This window comes from Scyliorhinus torazame, chromosome 7 (assembly GCF_047496885.1).
Source record: "Scyliorhinus torazame isolate Kashiwa2021f chromosome 7, sScyTor2.1, whole genome shotgun sequence".
Lineage (NCBI taxonomy): Eukaryota > Metazoa > Chordata > Chondrichthyes > Carcharhiniformes > Scyliorhinidae > Scyliorhinus > Scyliorhinus torazame.
Genome location: NC_092713.1, coordinates 3,062,440 through 3,084,852, shown reverse-complemented (window position 1 = coordinate 3,084,852; position 22,413 = coordinate 3,062,440). Strand labels below are relative to the sequence as shown.

Genomic DNA, 22,413 nt, shown 5'->3' with positions numbered 1-22,413 from the left:
GGTGAAGCAGACAGGGTGTAGTGTGAATGAGGTCAGTCCATAAGAGGGTCATTTAGGAGTCTGGTAACAGCGGGGAAGAAGCTGTTTTTGAGTCTGTTCGTGCGTGTTCTCAGACTTCTGTATCTCCTGCCCGATGGAAGAAGTTGGAAGAGTGAGTAAGCTGGGTGGGAGGGGTCTTTGATTATGCTGCCCGCTTTCCCCAGGCAGCGGGAGGTGTCGATGGAGTCAATGGATGGGAGGCAGGTTCGTGTGATGGACTGGACAGTGTTAACGATGCTCTGAAGTTTCTTGCGGTCCTGGGACGAGCAGTTGCCATACCAGGCTGTGATGCAGCCCGATAGGATGCTTTCTATGGTGCATCTGTAAAAATTGGTAAGAGTTAATGTGGGCATGCCGAATTTCCTTAGTTTCCTGAGGAAGTATAGGCGCTTTTGTGCTTTCTTGGGGGTAGCGTTGATGTGGGTGGACCAGGACAGATTTTTCGAGACTTGAATTTGAAACTGCTAACCATCTCCACCTCGGCCCCGTTGATGCTGACAGGGGTGTGTACAGTACTTGGCTTCCTGAAGTCAATGACCAGCTCTTTAGTTTTGCTGGCATTGAGGGAGAGATTGTTGTCACTGCCCCACTCCACTAGGTTCTCTATCTCCCTCCTGTATTCGGACTCATCGTTGTTCGAGATCCGGCCCACTATGGTCGTATCGTCACCAAACTTGTAGATGGAGTCATTTCAACTGTTTTAATTTGTGTAAACATGAGAGTAAAGCCAGTTAATTTTTCGAATGAATTCTTCAGGTTCACTTGACTTTCCAAAGTCTCAGAGAACTCAACAGTTAGCAATGGAATCACTGAGGAGTGGACACGGAGTGAAGACTGAGGAGTGAGTGGACACGGAGTGAATACTGAGGAGTGAGTGGACACGGAGTGAATACTGAGGAGTGAGTGGACACGGAGTGAATACTGAGGAGTGAGTGGACACGGAGTGAAGACTGAGGAGTGAGTGGACACGGAGTGAAGACTGAGGAGTGAGTGGACACGGAGTGAATACTGAGGAGTGAGTGGACACGGAGTGAAGACTGAGGAGTGAGTGGACACGGAGTGAAGACTGAGGAGTGTGTGGACACGGAGTGAAGACTGAGGAGTGAGTGGACACGGAGAGAATACTGAGGAGTGAGTGGACACGGAGTGAATACTGAGGAGAGTATGGACACGGAGTGAATACTGAGGAGTGAGTGGACACGGAGTGAATACTGAGGAGTGAGTGGACACGGAGTGAATACTGAGGAGTGAGTGGACACGGAGTGAAGACTGAGGAGTGAGTGGACACGGAGTGAAGACTGAGGAGTGTGTGGACACGGAGTGAAGACTGAGGAGTGAGTGGACACGGAGTGAATACTGAGGAGTGAGTGGACACGGAGTGAATACTGAGGAGAGTATGGACACGGAGTGAATACTGAGGAGTGAGTGGACACGGAGTGAAGACTGAGGAGTGAGTGGACACGGAGTGAATACTGAGGAGTGAGTGGACACGGAGTGAATACTGAGGAGAGTATGGACACGGAGTGAATACTGAGGAGTGAGTGGACACGGAGTGAATACTGAGGAGTGAGTGGACACGGAGTGAATACTGAGGAGTGGACTCGGAGTGAAGACTGAGGAGAGTGGACACGGAGTGAATACTGAGGAGTGAGTGGACACGGAGTGAAGGCTGAGGAGTGAGTGGACACGGAGTGAATACTGAGGAGTGAGTGGACACGGAGTGAATACTGAGGAGAGTATGGACACGGAGTGAATACTGAGGAGTGAGTGGACACGGAGTGAATACTGAGGAGTGAGTGGACACGGAGTGAATACTGAGGAGTGGACTCGGAGTGAAGACTGAGGAGTGAGTGGACACGGAGTGAATACTGAGGAGTGAGTGGACACGGAGTGAATACTGAGGAGAGTATGGAGACGGAGTGAATACTGAGGAGTGAGTGGACACGGAGTGAATACTGAGGAGTGAGTGGACACGGAGTGAATACTGAGGAGTGGACTCGGAGTGAAGACTGAGGAGTGAGTGGACACGGAGTGAATACTGAGGAGTGAGTGGACACGGAGTGAATACTGAGGAGTGAGTGGACACGGAGTGAATACTGAGGAGTGAGTGGACACGGAGTGAATACTGAGGAGTGAGTGGACACGGAGTGAATACTGAGGAGTGAGTGGACACGGAGTGAAGACTGAGGAGTGAGTGGACACGGAGTGAAGACTGAGGAGTGTGTGGACACGAAGTGAATACTGAGGAGTGAGTGGACACGGAGTGAATACTGAGGAGTGAGTGGACACGGAGTGAATACTGAGGAGTGAGTGGACACGGAGTGAATACTGAGGAGTGAGTGGACACGGAGTGAAGACTGAGGAGTGAGTGGACACGGAGTGAATACTGAGGAGTGTGTGGACACGGAGTGAATACTGAGGAGTGAGTGGACACGGAGTGAATACTGAGGAGTGTGTGGACACGGAGTGAATACTGAGGAGTGAGTGGACACGGAGTGAATACTGAGGAGTGAGTGGACACGGAGTGAATACTGAGGAGTGAGTGGACACGGAGTGAATACTGAGGAGAATATGGACACGGAGTGAACACTGAGGAGAGTATGGACACGGAGTGAATACTGAGGAGTGTGTGGACACGGAGTGAATACTGAGGAGTGAGTGGACACGGAGTGAATACTGAGGAGTGAGTGGACACGGAGTGAATACTGAGGAGTGAGTGGACACGGAGTGAATACTGAGGAGAATATGGACACGGAGTGAATACTGAGGAGAGTATGGACACGGAGTGAATACTGAGGAGTGTGTGGACACGGAGTGTATACTGAGGAGTGAGTGGACACGGAGTGAATACTGAGGAGTGAGTGGACACGGAGTGAATACTGAGGAGTGAGTGGACACGGAGTGAATACTGAGGAGAGTATGGACACGGAGTGAATACTGAGGAGTGAGTGGACACGGAGTGAATACTGAGGAGTGTGTGGACACGGAGTGAATACTGAGGAGTGAGTGGACACGGAGTGAATACTGAGGAGTGAGTGGATACGGAGTGAATACTGAGGAGTGAGTGGACACGGAGTGAATACTGAGGAGTGGACACGGAGTGAATACTGAGGAGTGAATGGACACGGAGTGAATACTGAGGAGTGAGTGGACACGGAGTGAATACTGAGGAGTGAATGGACACGGAGTGAATACTGAGGAGTGGACACGGAGTGAATACTGAGGAGTGAGTGGACACGGAGTGAATACTGAGGAGTGTGTGGACACGGAGTGAATACTGAGGAGTGAGTGGACACGAAGTGAATACTGAGGAGTGAGTGGACACGGAGTGAATACTGAGGAGAGTATGGACACGGAGTGAAGACTGAGGAGTGAGTGGACACGGAGTGAATACTGAGGAGTGTGTGGACACGGAGTGAATACTGAGGAGTGAGTGGACACGGAGTGAAGACTGAGGAGTGAGTGGACACGGAGTGAAGACTGAGGAGTGTGTGGACACGGAGTGAATACTGAGGAGTGAGTGGACACGGAGTGAATACTGAGGAGTGAGTGGACACGGAGTGAATACTGAGGAGTGAGTGGACACGGAGTGAATACTGAGGCGAATATGGACACGGAGTGAACACTGAGGAGAGTATGGACACGGAGTGAATACTGAGGAGTGTGTGGACACGGAGTGAATACTGAGGAGTGAGTGGACACGGAGTGAATACTGAGGAGTGAGTGGACACGGAGTGAATACTGAGGAGTGAATGGACACGGAGTGAATACTGAGGAGAATATGGACACGGAGTGAATACTGAGGAGAGTATGGACACGGAGTGAATACTGAGGAGTGTGTGGACACGGAGTGAATACTGAGGAGTGAGTGGACACGGAGTGAATACTGAGGAGTGAGTGGATACGGAGTGAATACTGAGGAGTGAGTGGACACGGAGTGAATACTGAGGAGTGGACACGGAGTGAATACTGAGGAGTGAATGGACACGGAGTGAATACTGAGGAGTGAGTGGACACGGAGTGAATACTGAGGAGTGAATGGACACGGAGTGAATACTGAGGAGTGGACACGTAGTGAATACTGAGGAGTGAGTGGACACGGAGTGAATACTGAGGAGTGTGTGGACACGGAGTGAATATTGAGGAGTGAGTGGACACGAAGTGAATACTGAGGAGTGAGTGGACACGGAGTGAATACTGAGGAGTGAGTGGACACGGAGTGAATACTGAGGAGTGGACACGGAGTGAATACTGAGGAGTGAGTGGACACGGAGTGAATACTGAGGAGTGTGTGGACACGGAGTGAATACTGAGGAGTGAGTGGACACGGAGTGAATACTGAGGAGTGAGTAGACACGGAGTGAATACTGAGGAGTGAGTGGACACGGAGTGAATACTGAGGAGCGAGTGGATACGGAGTGAATACTGAGGAGTGAGTGGATATGGAGTGAATACTGAGGAGAGAGTGGACACGGAGTGAATACTGAGGAGTGAGTGGACACGGAGTGAATACTGAGGAGTGAGTGGACACGGAGTGAATACTGAGGAGTGTGTGGACACGGAGTGAATACTGAGGAGTGAATACTGAGGAGTGAGTGGACACGGAGTGAATACTGAGGAGTGAGTGGATACGGAGTGAATACTGAGGAGCGAGTGGATACGGAGTGAATACTGAGGAGTGAGTGGATATGGAGTGAATACTGAGGAGATAGTGGACACGGAGTGAATACTGAGGAGTGAGTGGACATGGAGTGAATACTGAGGAGTGAGTGGACATGGAGTGAATACTGAGGAGTGAGTGGACATGGAGTGAAGACTGAGGAGTGAGTGGACACGGAGTGAATACTGAGGAGTGAGTGGACATGGAGTGAATACTGAGGAGTGAGTGGACACGGAGTGAATACTGAGGAGTGAGTGGACACGGAGTGAATACTGAGGCGTGAGTGGACACGGAGTGAATACTGAGGAGTGAGTGGACACGGAGTGAATACTGAGGAGTGAGTGGACACGGAGTGAATACTGAGGAGTGAGTGGACACGGAGTGAATACTGAGGAGTGAGTGGACACGGAGTGAATACTGAGGAGTGAGTGGACACGGAGTGAATACTGAGGAGTGAGTGGACATGGAGTGAATACTGAGGAGAGCGTGGACACGGAGTGAATACTGAGGAGTGGACACAGTGTGAATACTGAGGAGTGAGTGGACACGGAGTGAATACTGAGGAGTGGACACGGAGTGAATACTGAGGAGTGAGTGGACACGGAGTGAATACTGAGGAGTGAGTGGATATGGAGTGAATACTGAGGAGTGAGTGGATATGGAGTGAATACTGAGGAGTGAGTGGACACGGAGTGAATACTGAGGAGTGAGTGGACACGGAGTGAATACTGAGGAGTGAGTGGACACGGAGTGAATACTGAGGAGTGAGTGGACACGGAGTGAATACTGAGGAGTCAGTGGACATGGAGTGAATACTGAGGAGTGGACACGGAGTGAATACTGTGGAGTGAGTGGACACGGAGTGAATACTGAGGAGTGAGTGGACACGGAGTGAATACTGAGGAGTGAGTGGACACGGAGTGAATACTGAGGAGTGGACACGGAGTGAAGACTGAGGAGTGAGTGGACACGGAGTGAATACTGAGGAGTGAGTGGACACGGAGTGAATACTGAGGAGTGAGTGGGTACGGAGTGAATACTGAGGAGTGAGTGGACACGGAGTGAATACTGAGGAGTGAGTTGACACTGAGTGAATACTGAGGAGTGAGTGGATACGGAGTGAATACTGAGGAGTGAGTGGGCACGGAGTGAATACTGAGGAGTGAGTGGACACGGAGTGAATACTGAGGAGTGAGTGGATACGGAGTGAATACTGAGGAGTGAGTGGACACGGAGTGAATACTGAGGAGTGAGTGGACACGGAGTGAGTACTGAGGAGTGAGTGGACACGGAGCGAATACCGAGGTAAAAAAGCAAACATAAGTGTACTTTACCTGAATGCTCGTAGTATTCGGAATAAGGTAAATGAGTTGATGGCGCAAATCATGGTGAATGACTATGATTTAGTGGCCATTACTGAAACATGGTTAAAGGATGGTCACGACTGGGAGTTAAATATCCGAGGGTATCAAACTTTTCGGAAGGACAGAGTGGATGGTAAGGGAGGTGGTGTAGCTCTGTTATTTAAGGATGACATCCGGGCAACAGTAAGGGATGACATCGGTGCTATGGAGGATAAGGTTGAATCCAGTTGGGTGGAAATCAGGAATAGTAAGGCGAAAAAGTCACTGATAGGGGTAATCTATAGGCCACCAAATAGTAACATTATGGTGGGGCAGGCAATAAACAAAGAAATAACAGATGCATGTAGAAATGGTACAGCAGTTATCATGGGGATTTTAATCTACATGTCGATTGGTTTAACCAGGTCGGTCAAGGCAGCCTTGAGGAGGAGTTTATAGAATGTATCCGCGATAGTTTCCTCGAACAGTATGTAATGGAACCTACGAGGGAACAAGCGGTCCTAGATCTGGTCCTGTGTAATGAGACAGGATTGATTCAGGATCTCATAGTTAGGGATCCTCTCGGAAGGAGCGATCACAATATGGTGGAATTTAAAATACAGATGGAGGGTGAGAAGGTAAAATCAAGCACTAGTGTTTTGTGCTTAAAAAAAGGCGATTACAATGGGATGAGAGAAGAGCTAGCTAAGGTAGACTGGGAGCAAAGACTTTATGGTGAAACAGTTGAGGAACAGTGGAGAACCTTCCAAGTGATTTTTCACAGTGCCCAGCAAAGGGTTATACCAACAAAAAGGAAGGACGGTAAAAAGAGGGAAAATCGACCGTGGATATCTAAGGAAATAAGGGAGAGTATCAAATTGAAGGAAAAAGCATACAAAGTGGCAAAGATTAGTGGGAGACTAGAGGACTGGGAAATCTTTATGGGGCAACAGAAAGCTACTAAAAAAGCTATAAAGAAGAGTAAGATAGATTATGAGAGTAAACTTGCTCAGAATATAAAAACAGATAGTAAAAGTTTCTACAAATACATAAAACAAAAAAGAGTGGCTAAGGTAAATATTGGTCCTTTAGAGGATGAGAAGGGAGATTTAATAATGGGAGATGAGGAAATGGCTGAGGAACTGAACAGGTTTTTTGGGTCGGTCTTCACAGTGGAAGACACAAATAACATGCCAGTGACTGATGGAAATTAGGCTATGACAGGTGAGGACCTTGAGAGGATTGATATCACCAAGGAGGTAGTGATGGGCAAGCTAATGAGGCTAAAGGTAGACAAGTCTCCTGACCCTGATGGAATGCATCCCAGAGTGCTAAAAGAGATGGCTAGGGAAATTGCAAATGCACTAGTGATAATTTACCAAAATTCACTAGACTCTGGGGTGGTCCCGGCGGATTGGAAATTAGCAAACGTGACACCACTGTTTAAAAAAGGAGGTAGGCAGAAAGTGGGTAATTATAGGCCAGTGAGCTTAACTTCGGTAGTAGGGAAGATGCTGGAATCTATTATCAAGGAAGAAATAGCGAGGCATCTGGATGGAAATTGTCCCATTGGACAGACGCAGAATGGGTTCATAAAGGGCAGGTCGTGCCTAACTAATTGAGTGGAATTTTTTGAGGACATTAACAGTGCGGTAGATAACGGGGAGCCAATGGATGTGGTATATCTGGATTTCCAGAAAGCCTTTGACAAGGTGCCACACAAAAGGTTGTTGTATAAGATAAAGATGCATGGCATTAAGGGGAAAGTAGTAGCATGGATAGAGGGTTGGTTAATTAATAGAAAGCAAAGAGTGGGGATTAATGGGTGTTTCTCTGGTTGGCAATCAGTAGCTAGTGGTGTCCCTCAGGGATCAGTGTTGGGCCCACAACTGTTCACAATTTACATAGATGATTTGGAGTTGGGGACCAAGGGCAATGTGTCCAAGTTTTCAGGCGACACTAAGATAAGTGGTAAAGCAAAAAGTGCAGAGGATACCGGAAGTCTGCAGAGGGATTTGGACAGGCTAAGTGAATGGGCTAGGGTCTGGCAGATGGAATACAATGTTGACAAATGTGAGGTTATCCATTTTGGTAGGAATAACAGCAAAAGGGATTATTATTTAAATGATAAAATATTAAACCATGCTGCTGTGCAGAGAGACCTGGATGTGCTAGTGCATGAGTCGCAGAAAGTTGGTTTTCAGGTGCAACAGGTGATTAAGAAGGCAAATGGAATTTTGTCCTTCATTGCTAGAGGGATGGAGTTTAAGACTAGGGAGGTTATGCTGCAATTGTATAAGGTGTTAGTGAGGCCACACGTGGAGTATTGTGTTCAGTTTTGGTCTCCTTACTTGAGAAAGGACGTACTGGCACTGGAGGGTGTGCAGAGGAGATTCACTAGGTTAATCCCAGAGCTGAAGGGGTTGGATTACGAGGAGAGGTTGAGTAGACTGGGACTGTACTCGTTGGAATTTAGAAGGATGAGGGGGAATCTTATAGAAACATAAGATTATGAAGGGAATAGATAGGATAGATGCGGGCAGGTTGTTTCCACTGGCGGGTGAAAGCAGAACTAGGGGGCATAGCCTCAAAATAAGGGGAAGTAGATTTAGGACTGAGTTTAGGAGGAACTTCTTCACCCAAAGGGTTGTGAATCTATGGAATTCCTTGCCCAGTGAAGCAGTGGAGGCTCCTTCATTAAATGTTTTTCAGATAAAGATAGATGGCTTTTTTAAGAATAAAGGGATTAAGGGTTATGGTGTTCGGACCGGAAAGTGGAGCTGAGTCCACAAAAGATCAGCCATGATCTCATTGAATGGTGGAGCAGGCTCGAGGGGCCAGATGGCCGACTCCTGCTCCTAGTTCTTATGTTCTTATGTTCTTATGAGGAGTGAGTGGATTCGGAGTGAATACTGAGGAGTGAGTGGACTCGGAGTGAATACTGAGGAGTGAGTGGACTCGGAGTGAATACTGAGGACCACCTGAGGTGACGAGACCCATTCACAGTAACAATTGAACAGTCTGCTCCTGCTCCACCTCTTCATGTGGCTCCAGCATTGTCAGTGGCAGTGAATCGAATAACCCTTCGGAGAGGCCGGTTAACATTCTGGTGGGGGTTGGACAGGTGAGTCACACAAGGGCACCTGTGCAACTGGAAGCTTCTGTGCCGACCTTTCAGATGAAACGACATTGGCTGATGAAGCATCGATTAAAGAATTTTGCCACTCTCAATTCAAAGAATTTTGCCACTCTCAATTAATCAGAAAATCTCCAGATAGGTTTATTTATTGAGTCCAAATAGAGTTGTTTTTTCCCTCAAATAAATCCCTGTTCATTTACCTGCCTTGTTGGCCACCAGTAAGATAGAATCAGAGATGTTTACAGCACAGAAACAAGCCCTTCAGCCCAGCTTGTCCACGCCACTCAGTTTCTACCACTTGTCCCATATCCCTCTATACCCACCCTGCCCATGTAACTGTCCAACTGCTTTTTGAAGGAAAACATTGTGTCCGCCTCTACCAGTGCCTCTGCCAGCACGTTCCAGATGCTCACCACCCTCTGTGTGAAGACATTTCCTCTCTGGTCTCTTTTGTATCTCTCCCCTCTCATCTTAAACCTCTGCCCTCTCGTTCTAGACTCCTCTACCTTTGGGAAAAAATGTCGACTGTCTACGTTATCTACGCCCCTCATTCCTAAGTTCCTCGCAGTTCTTACACTTTCTCAATCACTCAATCCTCCATTAACTAACTCACTCTTCTCCAACTCCCCCTATAATTACCTTCAACACTTCAATCTGTGATGCAATGATCTGCCTGTTAACGCGCTCACTCTCCCACACAATGGTGATAATTATCTGAATTAGTTGACTATCCTTCCGGACCAGAAGTCACTTCCCTTCCAGACTCTGTCAGAGCACCTTATGTGCCATTGAATCCAGAGCTCCCAGAAGCTGTCAGCACGATGATCACTCAGGAAAGGTTTATTCCTGATTCCTCTTCACAACAGGGAGGCTCACATTTAACAGAGACACAGTTTGGTTGGGAATGTGATAAATTACCCTCGTGGCGAATAACCCACATTTAACTCAGTGTCCTCATGAATAATAAGAACCTTTCACAAGTATGAAGTTACTGTGAAAAGCCCCTAGTCTCCACATTCCGGCCTGTTCGGGGAGGCTGGCATGGGAATTGAACCCATGCTGCTGGCCTTGTTCGGCACCACAAACCAGCTGTTTAGCCCACTGAGTTCAGTTTGGTTCTCTCTCTGAATCCAGCAGGAAATGGAGAGATTTGAATGTGCTTCCACACCAACACATGGGAACTGTTATACTCTCACTGATATAGTCTGAAGAGAGTGGGTGGGATTGTCTAAAAATGGGGCTATGTGCCCACGCCGGCGGGAAATCCGGCAGCAACCGCTCCAGTGTCAACAGCCCCCCAAAGTGGAGAATTCTCACCTTTCGGGGGGGCTGTTGACGCTGGAGTCATCCCCGCTGCTCCAGCTGGGGGCGAAGGGCCAGTGCGAATTCGCACATGCGCGGAACGGCCGGCGTGATCTCGCGCATGCGCGGGGTTCCCTTCTCCGCGCCGGCCCCCGGGCAATATGGCGGAGCCCTACAGGGGCCCGGCGCGGAGGAAAGAAGTCCCCCCACGGAACCAGCCCCCCCCCCCCCCCCCCCCCCCCCCGCAGATCGGTAGGCCCCGATCACGGGCGAGGTCACCGTGGGGGCCCCCCCCTGTGGTCTGATCCCCCCCGCCCTCCTCCAGGACAGCCCCCGCACACCTACCTGCCAGGTCCCGCCGTGTGTGAGGGGAGTCATTCACGCCGGCGGGACTCGGCCAAGCTTTACGGCCACTCGGCCCATCGGGGCTGGGAGAATCGCCGGCGGGGCAGGATTCGCGCCGGCCTCGCGGCGGGGCAGGATTCGCGCCACCCCCTGGGGATTCTCCGGCCCGGCGCAGGCTCAGAGAATCCCCGCCAGTGACTCCTGACTGGACAATAATGCTGGAACCAGCCCGTTTTCTCACAACAGAGACATCAGCTTCAGATCAGACAGAGAGCCGGCCGCAACTGACCGGACATAAAGAGCCGACAATTCCTGGCAGGACAGTAAAGAACTAACCCTGTCTTACCTTGGCAAAATCACGCACGTCGAAAAGGTCAAAAGCATCAAAAAGTTCATTCTTGCGCATCCCAAATGTGTCACAACAAGTAGTGAGAAATGTCCGTATGTTCTTCAGGCAAAGGAACTGCAACAAGAGGAAGCAACAACAGCTGAATGCACCACAAATATCAGTCAACTACCAACAAGTTGCATTTATATAGCACCTTTACATCCCAAGTTGCTGCATGGCAGCAGATTCGGACAAAATCTTACATGGATCCACATCAGGAGATATTAGGACAGGTGATCTTAGTCAAAGGGATAGGTTTTCGTCAGAAAGGAGATGTAGGGGACGCAACTCCACCAGTGACGGTCCAGGCAGCTGAAGACACAGTTCCGATGTTGAAAGGACAGAAATCAGATAGGCACAAAAGACCAATAATACAGGAGTGCAGAGATCTCAGAGATATGTGAAGCTGGAGGAGGTAACAGAGATAGGGAGGGGTGTGGGGTCTGGAGGGGGTTACAGAGATAGGGAGGGGTGTGGGGTCTGGAGGAGGTTACACAGATAGGGAGGGGGTGTAGGGATGGAGGAGGTTTCAGAAATAGGGAGGGGTGTAGGGATGGTGGAGGTTACAGAGAGAGGGAGGAGGTGTAGGGTTGTGAGGGGGTTACAGAGATAGGGAGGGGTATAGGGATGGAGGAGGTTTCAGAGAGAGGGAGGTGTGTAGGGGCTGGAAGAGTTTATAGAGATAGGGAGGATTGTGGGGGCTGGAGGAGGTTACAGAGATAGGGAGGATTGTGGGGGCTGGAGGCGGTTACAGAGATAGGGAGGGGGTGTAGGGGCTGGAGGAAGTTACAGAGATAGGGAGAGGTGTAGAAGTTGGACGATGTTTCAGAGATAGGGAGGGGTGTAGAGGCGGGAGGTGGTTTCAGAGATAGGGAGGGGTGTAGGGATGGAGGAGATTTGAGAGATGAGGGGGTGTCGGGGCTGGAGGAGGTTACAGAGATAGGGAGGGGGTGTAGTGTCTGGAGGGGGTTGCAGAGGTAGGGGTGGGGTGTAGAGTCTGGAGGGGGTTACAGAGATAGGGAGGGGTGTAGGGGCTGGAGGTGGTTACAGAGACAGGGAGGTGTGTAGGGGCTGAAGGAGGTTACAGAGATAGGGAGGAATGTAGGGGCTGCAAGAGGTTACAGAGATAGGGAGGGGTGTAGGGTCTGTAGGGGGTTACAGAGATAGGGAGGGTGTGGAGGGGGTTACAGTGAAAGGGAGGGGTGTAGGGGCAGAAGGAGCTTACAGAGATAGGGAGAGGTGTAGGGGCTGGAGGGGGTTACAGAGATAGGGAGGGGTGTAGGGGCTGGAGGGGGTTACAGAGATAGGGAGGGGTGTAGGGTCTGGAGGGGGTTACAGAGATAGGGAGGGGGTGTAGGGGCTGGAGGGGGTTACATAGATAGGGAGGGGTGTAGGGGCTGGAGGGGGTTACAGAGATAGGGAGGGGTGTAGGGGCAGGAGGAGGTTACAGAGATAGGGAGGGGTGTAGGGTCTGGAGGGGGTTACAGAGATAGGGAGGGGTGTAAGGTCTGGGGGGGGTCACAGAGATAGGGAGGGGGTGTAGGGGCTGGAGGTTATTACAGAGATAGAGAGGGGTGTAGGGGCAGGAGGAGGTTACAGAGATAGGGAGTGGGTGTAGGGTCTGGAGGGGGTTACATAGATAGGTAGGGGTGTAGGGGGTTACAGAGATAGGGAGGGATGTAGGGGCAGGAGGAGGTTACAGAGATAGGGAGGGGTATAGGGTCTGGGTGGGTTACAGAGATAGGGAGGGCGTGTAGAGGCTGGAGGTTGTTACAGAGATAGGGAGGGGTGTAGGGTCAGGAGGAGGTTACTGAGATAGGGAGGGGGTGTAGAGTCTGGAGGGGGTTACAGGGATAGGGAGGGTTGTAGGGGCTGGATGAGGTTACAGAGATAGGGAGGGGGTAGGAGCTGGAGGAGGTTACAGAGATAGGGAGGGGTGTAGGGTCAGGAGGAGGTTACTGAGATAGGGAGGGGGTGTAGAGTCTGGAGGGGGTTACAGGGATAGGGAGGGTTGTAGGGTCTGGAGGAGGTAACAGAGATAGGGAGGGGGTAGGGGCTGGAGGAGGTTACAGAGATAGGGAGCGGTGTAGGGGCTGGAGGAGGTTACAGAGATAGGGAGGGGGTGTAGGGGGTGGAGGAGGTTACAGAGATAGGGGGGGACGGTTAGGCAATGGAGGGATTTGAGAGCAAGAATGCAAATTTGATAACAGTCAGAGATCCTACAGCAAGATCTGGACAGGTTGGGCGAGTGGGCAAACCAATGGCAGATGCAGTATAATTTGGATAAGTGTGAGGTTATTCACTTTGGGAGCAAAAACAGGAAGGCAGATTACTACCTGAATGGTTGTAAATTGGGAGAGGGGAGTGCGCAGCGGGACCTGGGTGTCCTTGTGCACCAGTCGCTGAAGGTAAGCTGCAGGTGCAGCAGGCGGTACAGCAGACTAATATGTTGGCCTTCATTGCGAGAGGTTTCGAGTATAGAAGCAGGGATGTGTTGCTGCAATTGTACAGGGTCTTGGTGAGGTCACACCTGGAGTATTGTGGGCAGTTTTGGTGTCCGTATCTGAGGAAGGATGTTCTTGCTCTCGCGGGAGTGCAGTGAAGGTTTACCAGACTGATTCCTGGGATGGCGGGACTGACGTATGAGGAGAGATTGAATGGGTTGGGATTGTTCTCGCTGGAGTTCAGAAGACTGAGCGAGGATCTGATAGAAACCTATAAAATTCTAACAGGACTGGACAGGGTGGATGCAGGAAGGATGTTCCCGATGGTGGGTGTGTCCAGAACGAGGGGGCACAGTCTGAGGATACGGGGTAGACCATTTAGGACAGAGTTGAGGAGACATTTCTTCACCCAGAGAGTGGTCGGCCTGTGGAATTCATTACCACAGGAAGTAGTTGAGGCTAAAATGTTGTATGTTTTTGAGAAGCAGTTAGATATCGCACTGAGGGCGAGGGGGATCGATGGATATGGGGGGAAAGCGGGATTAGGCTGACCAGCCATGATCAGAATGAATGGCGGAGCGGTCTCGAAGGGCTGAATGGCCTCCTCCTGCTCTGACTTTCTCTGGGCAGGATCCCACCGAGGCCAATTGGAAGAGTCAATTCAGAAGAGTACAGCCCGATGTTTCAATGGCCAGACTAGGAGTCAATGTCGGTCACAGAGAGCGGAGGGCGATGAGTGAATGAGATTTAGTCTGAGTTCGGAGATGAGCCACAATTTCAGATGAAATGAAGTTCACCCTCAGTGGCGTTTATAAACTGAGTTGTAGCGAATCATTGAGGGCTGCTCCATGATTACAGTCCTCTGAGAGAATGCTATTATTCTGCATCTTCTTATTTAAATCCACTGCTGATGTCGTCAGTAAGAGCTGTGACGTCACTGATGGCAGGCAGTCAGTGCAGGAATCCCCTGTGGTTGTCCCCCTCTCGAACAGATATACCCCTTTGGATACTGTCAGGGGGGATAGCCTATCAGGGGAAAATAGCAGCAGCCAGAGCAGTGGCACCACGGCTGGCTCTGATGGTCAGAAGGGAGGGTCAAAGCGCAGAAGAGTAATAGTAATAGGGGACTCTATAGTCAGGGGCACAGATAGGCGCTTCTGTGGACGTGAAAGAGACTCCAGGATGGTATGTTGCCTCCCTGGTGCCAGGGTCCAGGATGTCTCCGAACGGGTAGAGGGCATCCTGAAGGGGGAGGGCAAACAGGCAGAGGTCGTTGTACATATTGGTACTAACGACATAGGCAGGAAGGGGCATGAGGTCCTGCAGCAGGAGTTCAGGGAGCTAGGCAGAAAGTTAAAAGACAGGACCTCGAGGGTTGTAATCTCGGGATTACTCCCTGTGCCACGTGCCAGTGAGGCTAGAAATAGGAAGATAGAGCAGACAAACACGTGGCTAAACAGCTGGTGTAGGAGGGAGGGTTTCCATTATCTGGACCACTGGGAGCTCTTCCGGGGCAGGTGTGACCTATGTAAGAAGGACGGGTTGCATCTAAACCGGAGAGGCATAAATATTCTGGCCGCGAGGTTTGCTAGTGTCACACGGGAGGGTTTAAACTAGTATGGCAGGGGGGTGGGCACGGGAGCAATAGGTCAGAAGGTGAGAGCATTGAGGGAGAACTAGGGAATAGGGACAGTGGGGCTCTGAGCAGAGCAGACAGGGAGACGTTGCTGAACACAGCGGGTCTGGTGGCCTGAAGTGCATATGTTTTAATGCAAGAAGTATTACGGGTAAGGCAGATGAACTTAGAGCTTGGATTAGTACTTAGAACTATGATGTTGTTGCCATTACAGAGACCTGGTTGAGGGAAGGGCAGGATTGGCAGCTAAACGTTCCAGGATTTAGATGTTTCAGGCGGGATAGAGGGGGATGGAAAAGGGGAGGCGGAGTTGCGCTACTGGTTCGGGAGAATATCACAGCTGTACTGCGGGAGGACACCTCAGAGGGCAGTGAGGCTATATGGGTAGAGATCAGGAATAAGAAGGGTGCAGTCACAATGTTGGGGGTTTACTACAGGCCTCCCAACAGCCAGCGGTAGATAGAGGAGTAGATAGGTAGACAGATTTTGGAAAAGAGTAAAAACAACAGGGTTGTGGTGATGGGAGACTTCAACTTCCCCAATATTGACTGGGACTCACTTAGTGCCAGGGGCTTAGACGGGGCAGAGTTTGTAAGGAGCATCCAGGTGGGCTTCTTAAAACAATATGTAGACAGTCCAACTCGGGAAGGGGCGGTACTGGACCTGGTATTGGGGAATGAGCCCGGCCAGGTGGTAGATGTTTCAGTAGGGGAGCATTTCGGTAACAGTGACCACAATTCAGGAAGTTTTAACGTACCGGTGGACAAGGATAAGAGTGGTCCTAGGATGATTGTGCTAAATTGGGGGAAGGCTAATTATAACAATATTAGGCGGGAACTGAAGAACATAGATTGGGGGCGGATGTTTAAGGGCAAATCAACATCTGACATGTGGGAGGCTTTCAAGTGTCAGTTGAAAGGAATTCAGGACCGGCATGTTCCTGTGAGGAAGAAGGATAAATACGGCAATTTTCGGGAACCTTGGATAACGAGAGATATTGTAGGCCTCGTCAAAAAGAAAAAGGAGGCATTTGTCAGGGCTAAAAGTCTGGGAACAGACGAAGCCTGCGTGGAATATAAGGAAAGTAGGAAGGAACTTAAGCAAGGAGTCAGGAGGACTAGAAGGGGTCACGAAAAGTCATTGGCAAATAGGGTTAAGGAAAATCCCAAGGCTTTTTACACGTACATAAAAAGCAAGATGGGAAGCCAGGGAAAGGGTTGGCCCACTGAAGGATAGGCAAGGGAATCTATGTGTGGAGCCAGAGGAAATGGGCGAGGTACTAAATGAATACTTTGCATCAGTATTCACCAAAGAGAAGAAATTGGTAGGTGTTGAGTCTGGAGAAGGGTGTGTAGATAGCCTGGGTCACATTGAGATCCAAAAAGACGAGGTGTTGGGTGTCTTAAAAAATATTAAGGTAGACAAGTCCCCAGGGCCTGATGGGATCTACCCCAGAATACTGAAGGAGGCTGGAGAGGAAATTGCTGAGGCCTTGACAGAAATCTTTGGATCCTCACTGTCTTCAGGTGATGTCCCGGAGGACTGGAGAATAGCCAATGTTGTTCCTCTGTTTAAGAAGGGTAGCAAGGATAATCCAGGGAACTACAGGCCGGTGAGCCTTACTTCAGTGGTAGGGAAATTACTGGAGAGAATTCTTCGAGACAGGATCTACTCCCATTTGGAAGCAAATGGACGTATTAGTGAGAGGCAGCATGGTTTTGTGAAGGGGAGATCTTGTCTCACTAACTTGATAGAGTTTTTCGAGGAGGTCACTAGGATGATTGATGCAGGTAGGGCAGTGGATGTTGTCTATATGGACTTCAGTAAGGCCTTTGACAAGGTCCCTCATGGTAGACTAGTACAAAAGGTGAAGTCACACGGGATCGGGGGTGAGCAGGCAAGGTGGATACAGAACTGGCTAGGTCATAGAAGGCAGAGAGTAGCAATGGAAGGATGCTTTTCTAATTGGAGGGCTGTGACCAGTGGTGTTCCACAGGGATCAGTGCTGGGACCTTTGCTCTTTGTAGTATATATAAATGATTTGGAGGAAAATGTAACTGGTCTGATTAGTAAGTTTGCAGACGACACAAAGATTGGTGGAATTGCGGATAGCGATGAGGACTGTCAGAGGATACAGCAGGATTTAGATTGTTTGGAGACTTGGGCGGAGAGATGGCAGATGGAGTTTAATCCGGACAAATGTGAGGTTATGCATTTTGGAAGGTCTAATACAGGTAGCGAATATACAGTGAATGGTAGAACCCTCAAGAGTATTGAAAGTCAAAGAGATCTAGGAGTACAGGTCCACAGGTCATTGAAAGGGGCAACACAGGTGGAGACGGTAGTCAAGAAGGCATACGGCATGCTTGCCTTCATTGGCCGGGGCATTGAGTATAAGAATTGGCAAGTTATGTTGCAGCTGTATAGGACCTGAGTTAGGCCACACTTGGAGTATAGTGTTCAATTCTGGTCGCCACACTACCAGAAGGATGTGGAGGCTTTAGAGAGGGTGCAGAAGAGATTTACCAGAATGTTGCCTGGTATGGAGGGCATTAGCTATGAGGAGCGGTTGATTAAACTCGGTTTGCTCTCACTGGAACGAAGGAGGTTGAGGGGAGACCTGATAGAGGTCTACAAAATTATGAGGGGCATAGACAGAGTGGATAGTCAGAGGCTTTTCCCCAGAGTAGAGGGGTCAATTACTAGGGGGCATAGGTTTAAGGTGCGAGGGGCAAGGTTTAGAGTAGATGTACGAGGCAAGTTTTTTACACAGAGGGTAGTGGGTGCCTGGAACTCGCTACCGGAGGAGGTGGTGGAAGCAGGGACGATAGTGACATTTAAGGGGCATCTTGACAAATACATGAATAGGATGGGAATAGAGGGATACGGACCCAGGAAGTGTAGAAGATTGTAGTTTAGTCGGGCAGCATGGCCGGCACGGGCTTGGAGGGCCGAAGGGCCTGTTCCTGTGCTGTACATTTCTTTGTTCTTGTTGAGTTGTTACCTGTGTATATTTGTGTTTAACTGTCGTTAGTTTTATTCTTTTCTGTTCCCGTTATTTTTATGTTTCGTGAGTTGCTCCTGTTTTTGAGCCCAACCTGTATTTTAAACATTGTTATTTTTATATATCAACGAAGATTGACTTTCACCACATCGTTTCAGTCACCTTTTTGTGATCTTGTTAGCACATTGTTTTGGTGATAAGGAGAAAACAAAATTCACGTATCAGCACGTTCAACCTGACCGTGAAGTGCCGCCCTTACTCTCTTCCACGTGAGTTCACTTCAGCCATTATCACAGCGGTCTACATCCCACCCCAGGCAGTAGTGAGGAAGGCGCTGGACGAACTATACACAGTAATAAACAACTACGAAACAGAACACCCGGAGGCCTTGTTCATCGTGGCCGGAGACTTCAACAAGGCCAACCTCAAGAGTGTACTGCCAAAATTCCACCAGCACATCTCCTGTCCCACCAGAGGTGACAACACTCTTGACCACTGCTACTCAAAAATCAAGGGCGCCTACCGTTCCATCCCCCGACCGCACTTTGGGAAATCAGACCATAAGACGGTGCTCCTTCTCCCGACATACAAGCAGAAACTCAAGCGGGAGAATCCAGCTAAAAAGGTCATGCAGTGCTGGTCCGAGGAAACAGAAGAGCTCTTAAATGACTGCTTAGAGACAGTGGACTGGTCCATATTTAAGAACTCAGAGTATGCCATCACCGTCACAGACTTCATCAGCAAATGTCTGGACGACTGCGTGCCAAAGAAAGCAGTACGTGCGTTCCCCAACCGGAAACCATGGCTCAATCGCGAGATTGACTCCCTACTGAAGGACAGATCTGAGGCGTTCAAGGCAGGCGACCCTGACCTACACAAGAAATCCAGATACGACCTCCGCAAAGCCATCCGGAATGCCAAGAGAGAATATCAAACCAAGCTGGAGTCACAGACAGACTCTCGGCGGTTGTGGCAAGGACTAAACAACATAACGGGCTACAAAGCGAAGCCGAACAGTATCTCTGGCAGCAGCGCACCCCTCCCCGATGAACTCAATGCATTCTATGCTCGGTTCGAGCAGAAAACCAACAATCTGCTGGCGAGTGCCCCGCAGCCCATAATTCACCCACACCCACCATCACAGCTTCCGAAGTCAGATTGGCCTCCCTGAAAGTGAACCCTCGGAAGGCGACGGGCCCGGACGGGATCCCTGATCGCGCACTTAGAGCCTGCGCGGACCAGCTGGCAGAGGTATTCACGGACATCTTTAACCTGTCCCTACTCCACTCCGAGGTCCTCACCTGCTTCAAGAAGACCACCATCATACCGGTACCAAAGAAGAACCAGGCAACGTGCCTCAATGACTACCGACCAGTGGCCCTGACTTCAGTCGTTATGAAGCGCTTCGAGAGGTTGATCATGAAGCGCATCACCTCCATACTCCCAGAATGCCTTGATCCACTGCAATTCGCATACCGCTGCAACCGGTCCACATCAGACACCATTTCCCTGGCCCTACACTCATCCCTAGGGCATCTCGAAAACAAGGACTCCTACATTAGACTCCTATTTATTGACTACAGTTCCGCCTTCAACACCATAATCCCAGCCAAGCTCATATCAAAGCTCCAAAACCTAGGACTTGGCTCCTCACTCTGCAACTAGATCCTCGACTTTCTGACCCACAGACCACAATCAGTAAGAATAAACAACAACACCTCCTCCACAATAGTCCTCAATACCGGGGCCCCGCAAGGCTGCGTATTTAACCCCCTACTATACTCCCTGTACACACATGACTGCGTGGCAAAATTTGGTTCCAACTTCATCTACAAGTTTGCTGATGATACGACCATAGTGGGTCGGATCTCGAATAACGACGAGTCAGAGTACAGGAGGGAGATTGAGAACTGTAGCCACGTGGGTTGGCCAAGTCCCGATTTATAATGGAGAACAGCAAAGGCTGAAGGGAAATTCAGCCAACACAGGCAGAAACCAGCAGGTGCAAGTTACTGTGTATTAGACTCTGCAAAAGCCCAGACAGCATCGATACAAGCAGCCATCTGCATAATAATGTAGCAGCCATCTCCATACTGATGAGCGATCCCCGGGAACAACTGCAACATTTGAGATAAACAAAGCCAAGCCAGACTCCCCGGCGCCAGCAGGAGCCAACACAAAGGAGGTTAACGGACACCTCAAGACCGCCCATCGATCAGGGAACCGCTCCAGTATTGGAGAAATCGAACCAAGCGATTGGAACAAAGTCCAATCACCTAGAACCAGGTACAGGGTCCGCCCCGAAAGGTGGGAAGCCCCTGGGGACTATAAAGTAAAGCCCCCAAGTTCTGCAGCTGCCGCCGATATCCAGTAAGTCTTAATTCAACGCTCGCTACGAGATAGGCGCTCCCAGCTACCAATCCGTACCAACTTCGAATCCCGCAGACTCAGAACCCGAACGAAAGGCCATTTGTTTCCCTGACCTGGTGGGCCAGTCCGAAGCTACGTATAGGCCTGTTAGTTGTAGAAGTAGCTTAGACGTAGAATTTGTGCATGAATAGCGATTACTGTGTATAATAAATGTGCTTTGATTTGAATCTTACTAAGCGGTGTGTTGGATTATTGATCATTACTTGGACTTGAACCTCGTGGCGGTATCATAAAGATACCTGGCGACTCGAGAGCAAAGGTAATAAAACAGAGCAATTGAACCAACCGGAAAGTTAGCAACAGAACTTAGTGCAGCGATAACAATGCCAGCAAAACATGGAGGGGCAGCACGGTAGCATTGTGGATAGCACAATTGCTTCACAGCTCCAGGGTTCCAGGTTCGATTCCGGCTTGGGTCACTGTCTGTGCGGAGTCTGCACATCCTCCCCGTGTGTGCGTGGGTTTCCTCCGGGTGCTCCGGTTTCCTCCCACAGTCCAAAGATGTGCAGGTTAGGTGGATTGGTCATGATAAATTGCCCTTAGTGTTGGGTGGGGTTACTGGGTTATGGGGATAGGGTGGGGGTGTGGGCTTGGGTAGGGTGCTCTTTCCAAGAGCCGGTGCAGACTCGATGGGCTGAATGGCCTCCTTCTGCACTGTAAATTCTATGTGAAAAAACTAAAGAGCTGGTCATTGACTTCAGGAAGCAAAGTACTGTACACACCCCTGTCAGCATCAACGGGGCCGAGGTGGAGATGGTTAGCAGCTTCAAATTCCTAGGGGTGCACATCTCCAAAAATCTGTCCTGGTCCACCCACGTCGACGATACCACCAAGAAAGCACAACAGCGCCTATACTTCCTCAGGAAACTAAGGAAATTTGGCATGTCCACATTGACTCTTACCAACTTTTACAGATGCACCATAGAAAGCATCCTATCGGGCTGCATCACAGCCTGGTATGGCAACTGCTCGGCCCAGGACCGCAAGAAACTTCAGAGAGTCGTGAACACCGCCCAGTCCATCACACAAACCTGCCTCCCATCCATTGACTCCATCTACACCTCCCGCTGCCTGGGGAAAGCGGGCAGCATAATCAAAGACCCCTCCCACCCGGCTTACTCACTCTTCCAACTTCTTCCATCGGGCAGGAGATACAGAAGTCTGAGAACACGCACGAACAGACTCAAAAACAGCTTCTTCCCCGCTGTTACCAGACTCCTAAATGACCCTCTTATGTGCCAGATCATCGACATGGGTACCTCCATTAACGAGAACACCACCCACCGGGTACGGGTCATCACAATATACACACAGGTATATGATGGTGCACAGACAGGCAGTGATTGACACACAGGGTGACCAGTGAACACACAGAACACAGCAGCCAATCACCAGACAGGACACGACCACTATAAAGACAGAGGGCACTAGTTTTCCCGCTCTCTGGGGATGCAGCCTCTGAGACAGTCAGAGCCCGTGAGCACCAACTAGAACATACACCATGTGGTAGTAAGATAGTCTGGTCAGGTTAGCCTCAGGTCTCCAGTCAACTCAGCACAGTGTCAACCCACAGTTAAAGTATGTATGATAGTTAAGAGTTCAATAAAATCGAGTTGCATTTCTTCAAGTGTTGGAAGCCTGTCTCTCTCACTGCTGCAGTAAACGCAGTCCTTGCAGACCCGG

The 22,413-nt window shown here is 49.9% G+C and overlaps 1 protein-coding gene across 3 annotated transcripts in view; it reads right to left on the bottom strand.

The window, feature by feature from the left end:
* Nucleotides 1–22,413, bottom strand: part of LOC140426007 (guanine nucleotide exchange factor VAV3) — a 705,672-nt gene that overhangs the window by 657,502 nt on the left and 25,757 nt on the right. For all 3 annotated transcript variants that reach the window (XM_072510280.1, XM_072510278.1, XM_072510279.1), the window contains exon 2: nt 11,175–11,291. In XM_072510280.1, the coding sequence (XP_072366381.1) occupies nt 11,175–11,291 (117 nt within the window). The remainder of the gene's footprint in view (nt 1–11,174; nt 11,292–22,413) is intronic.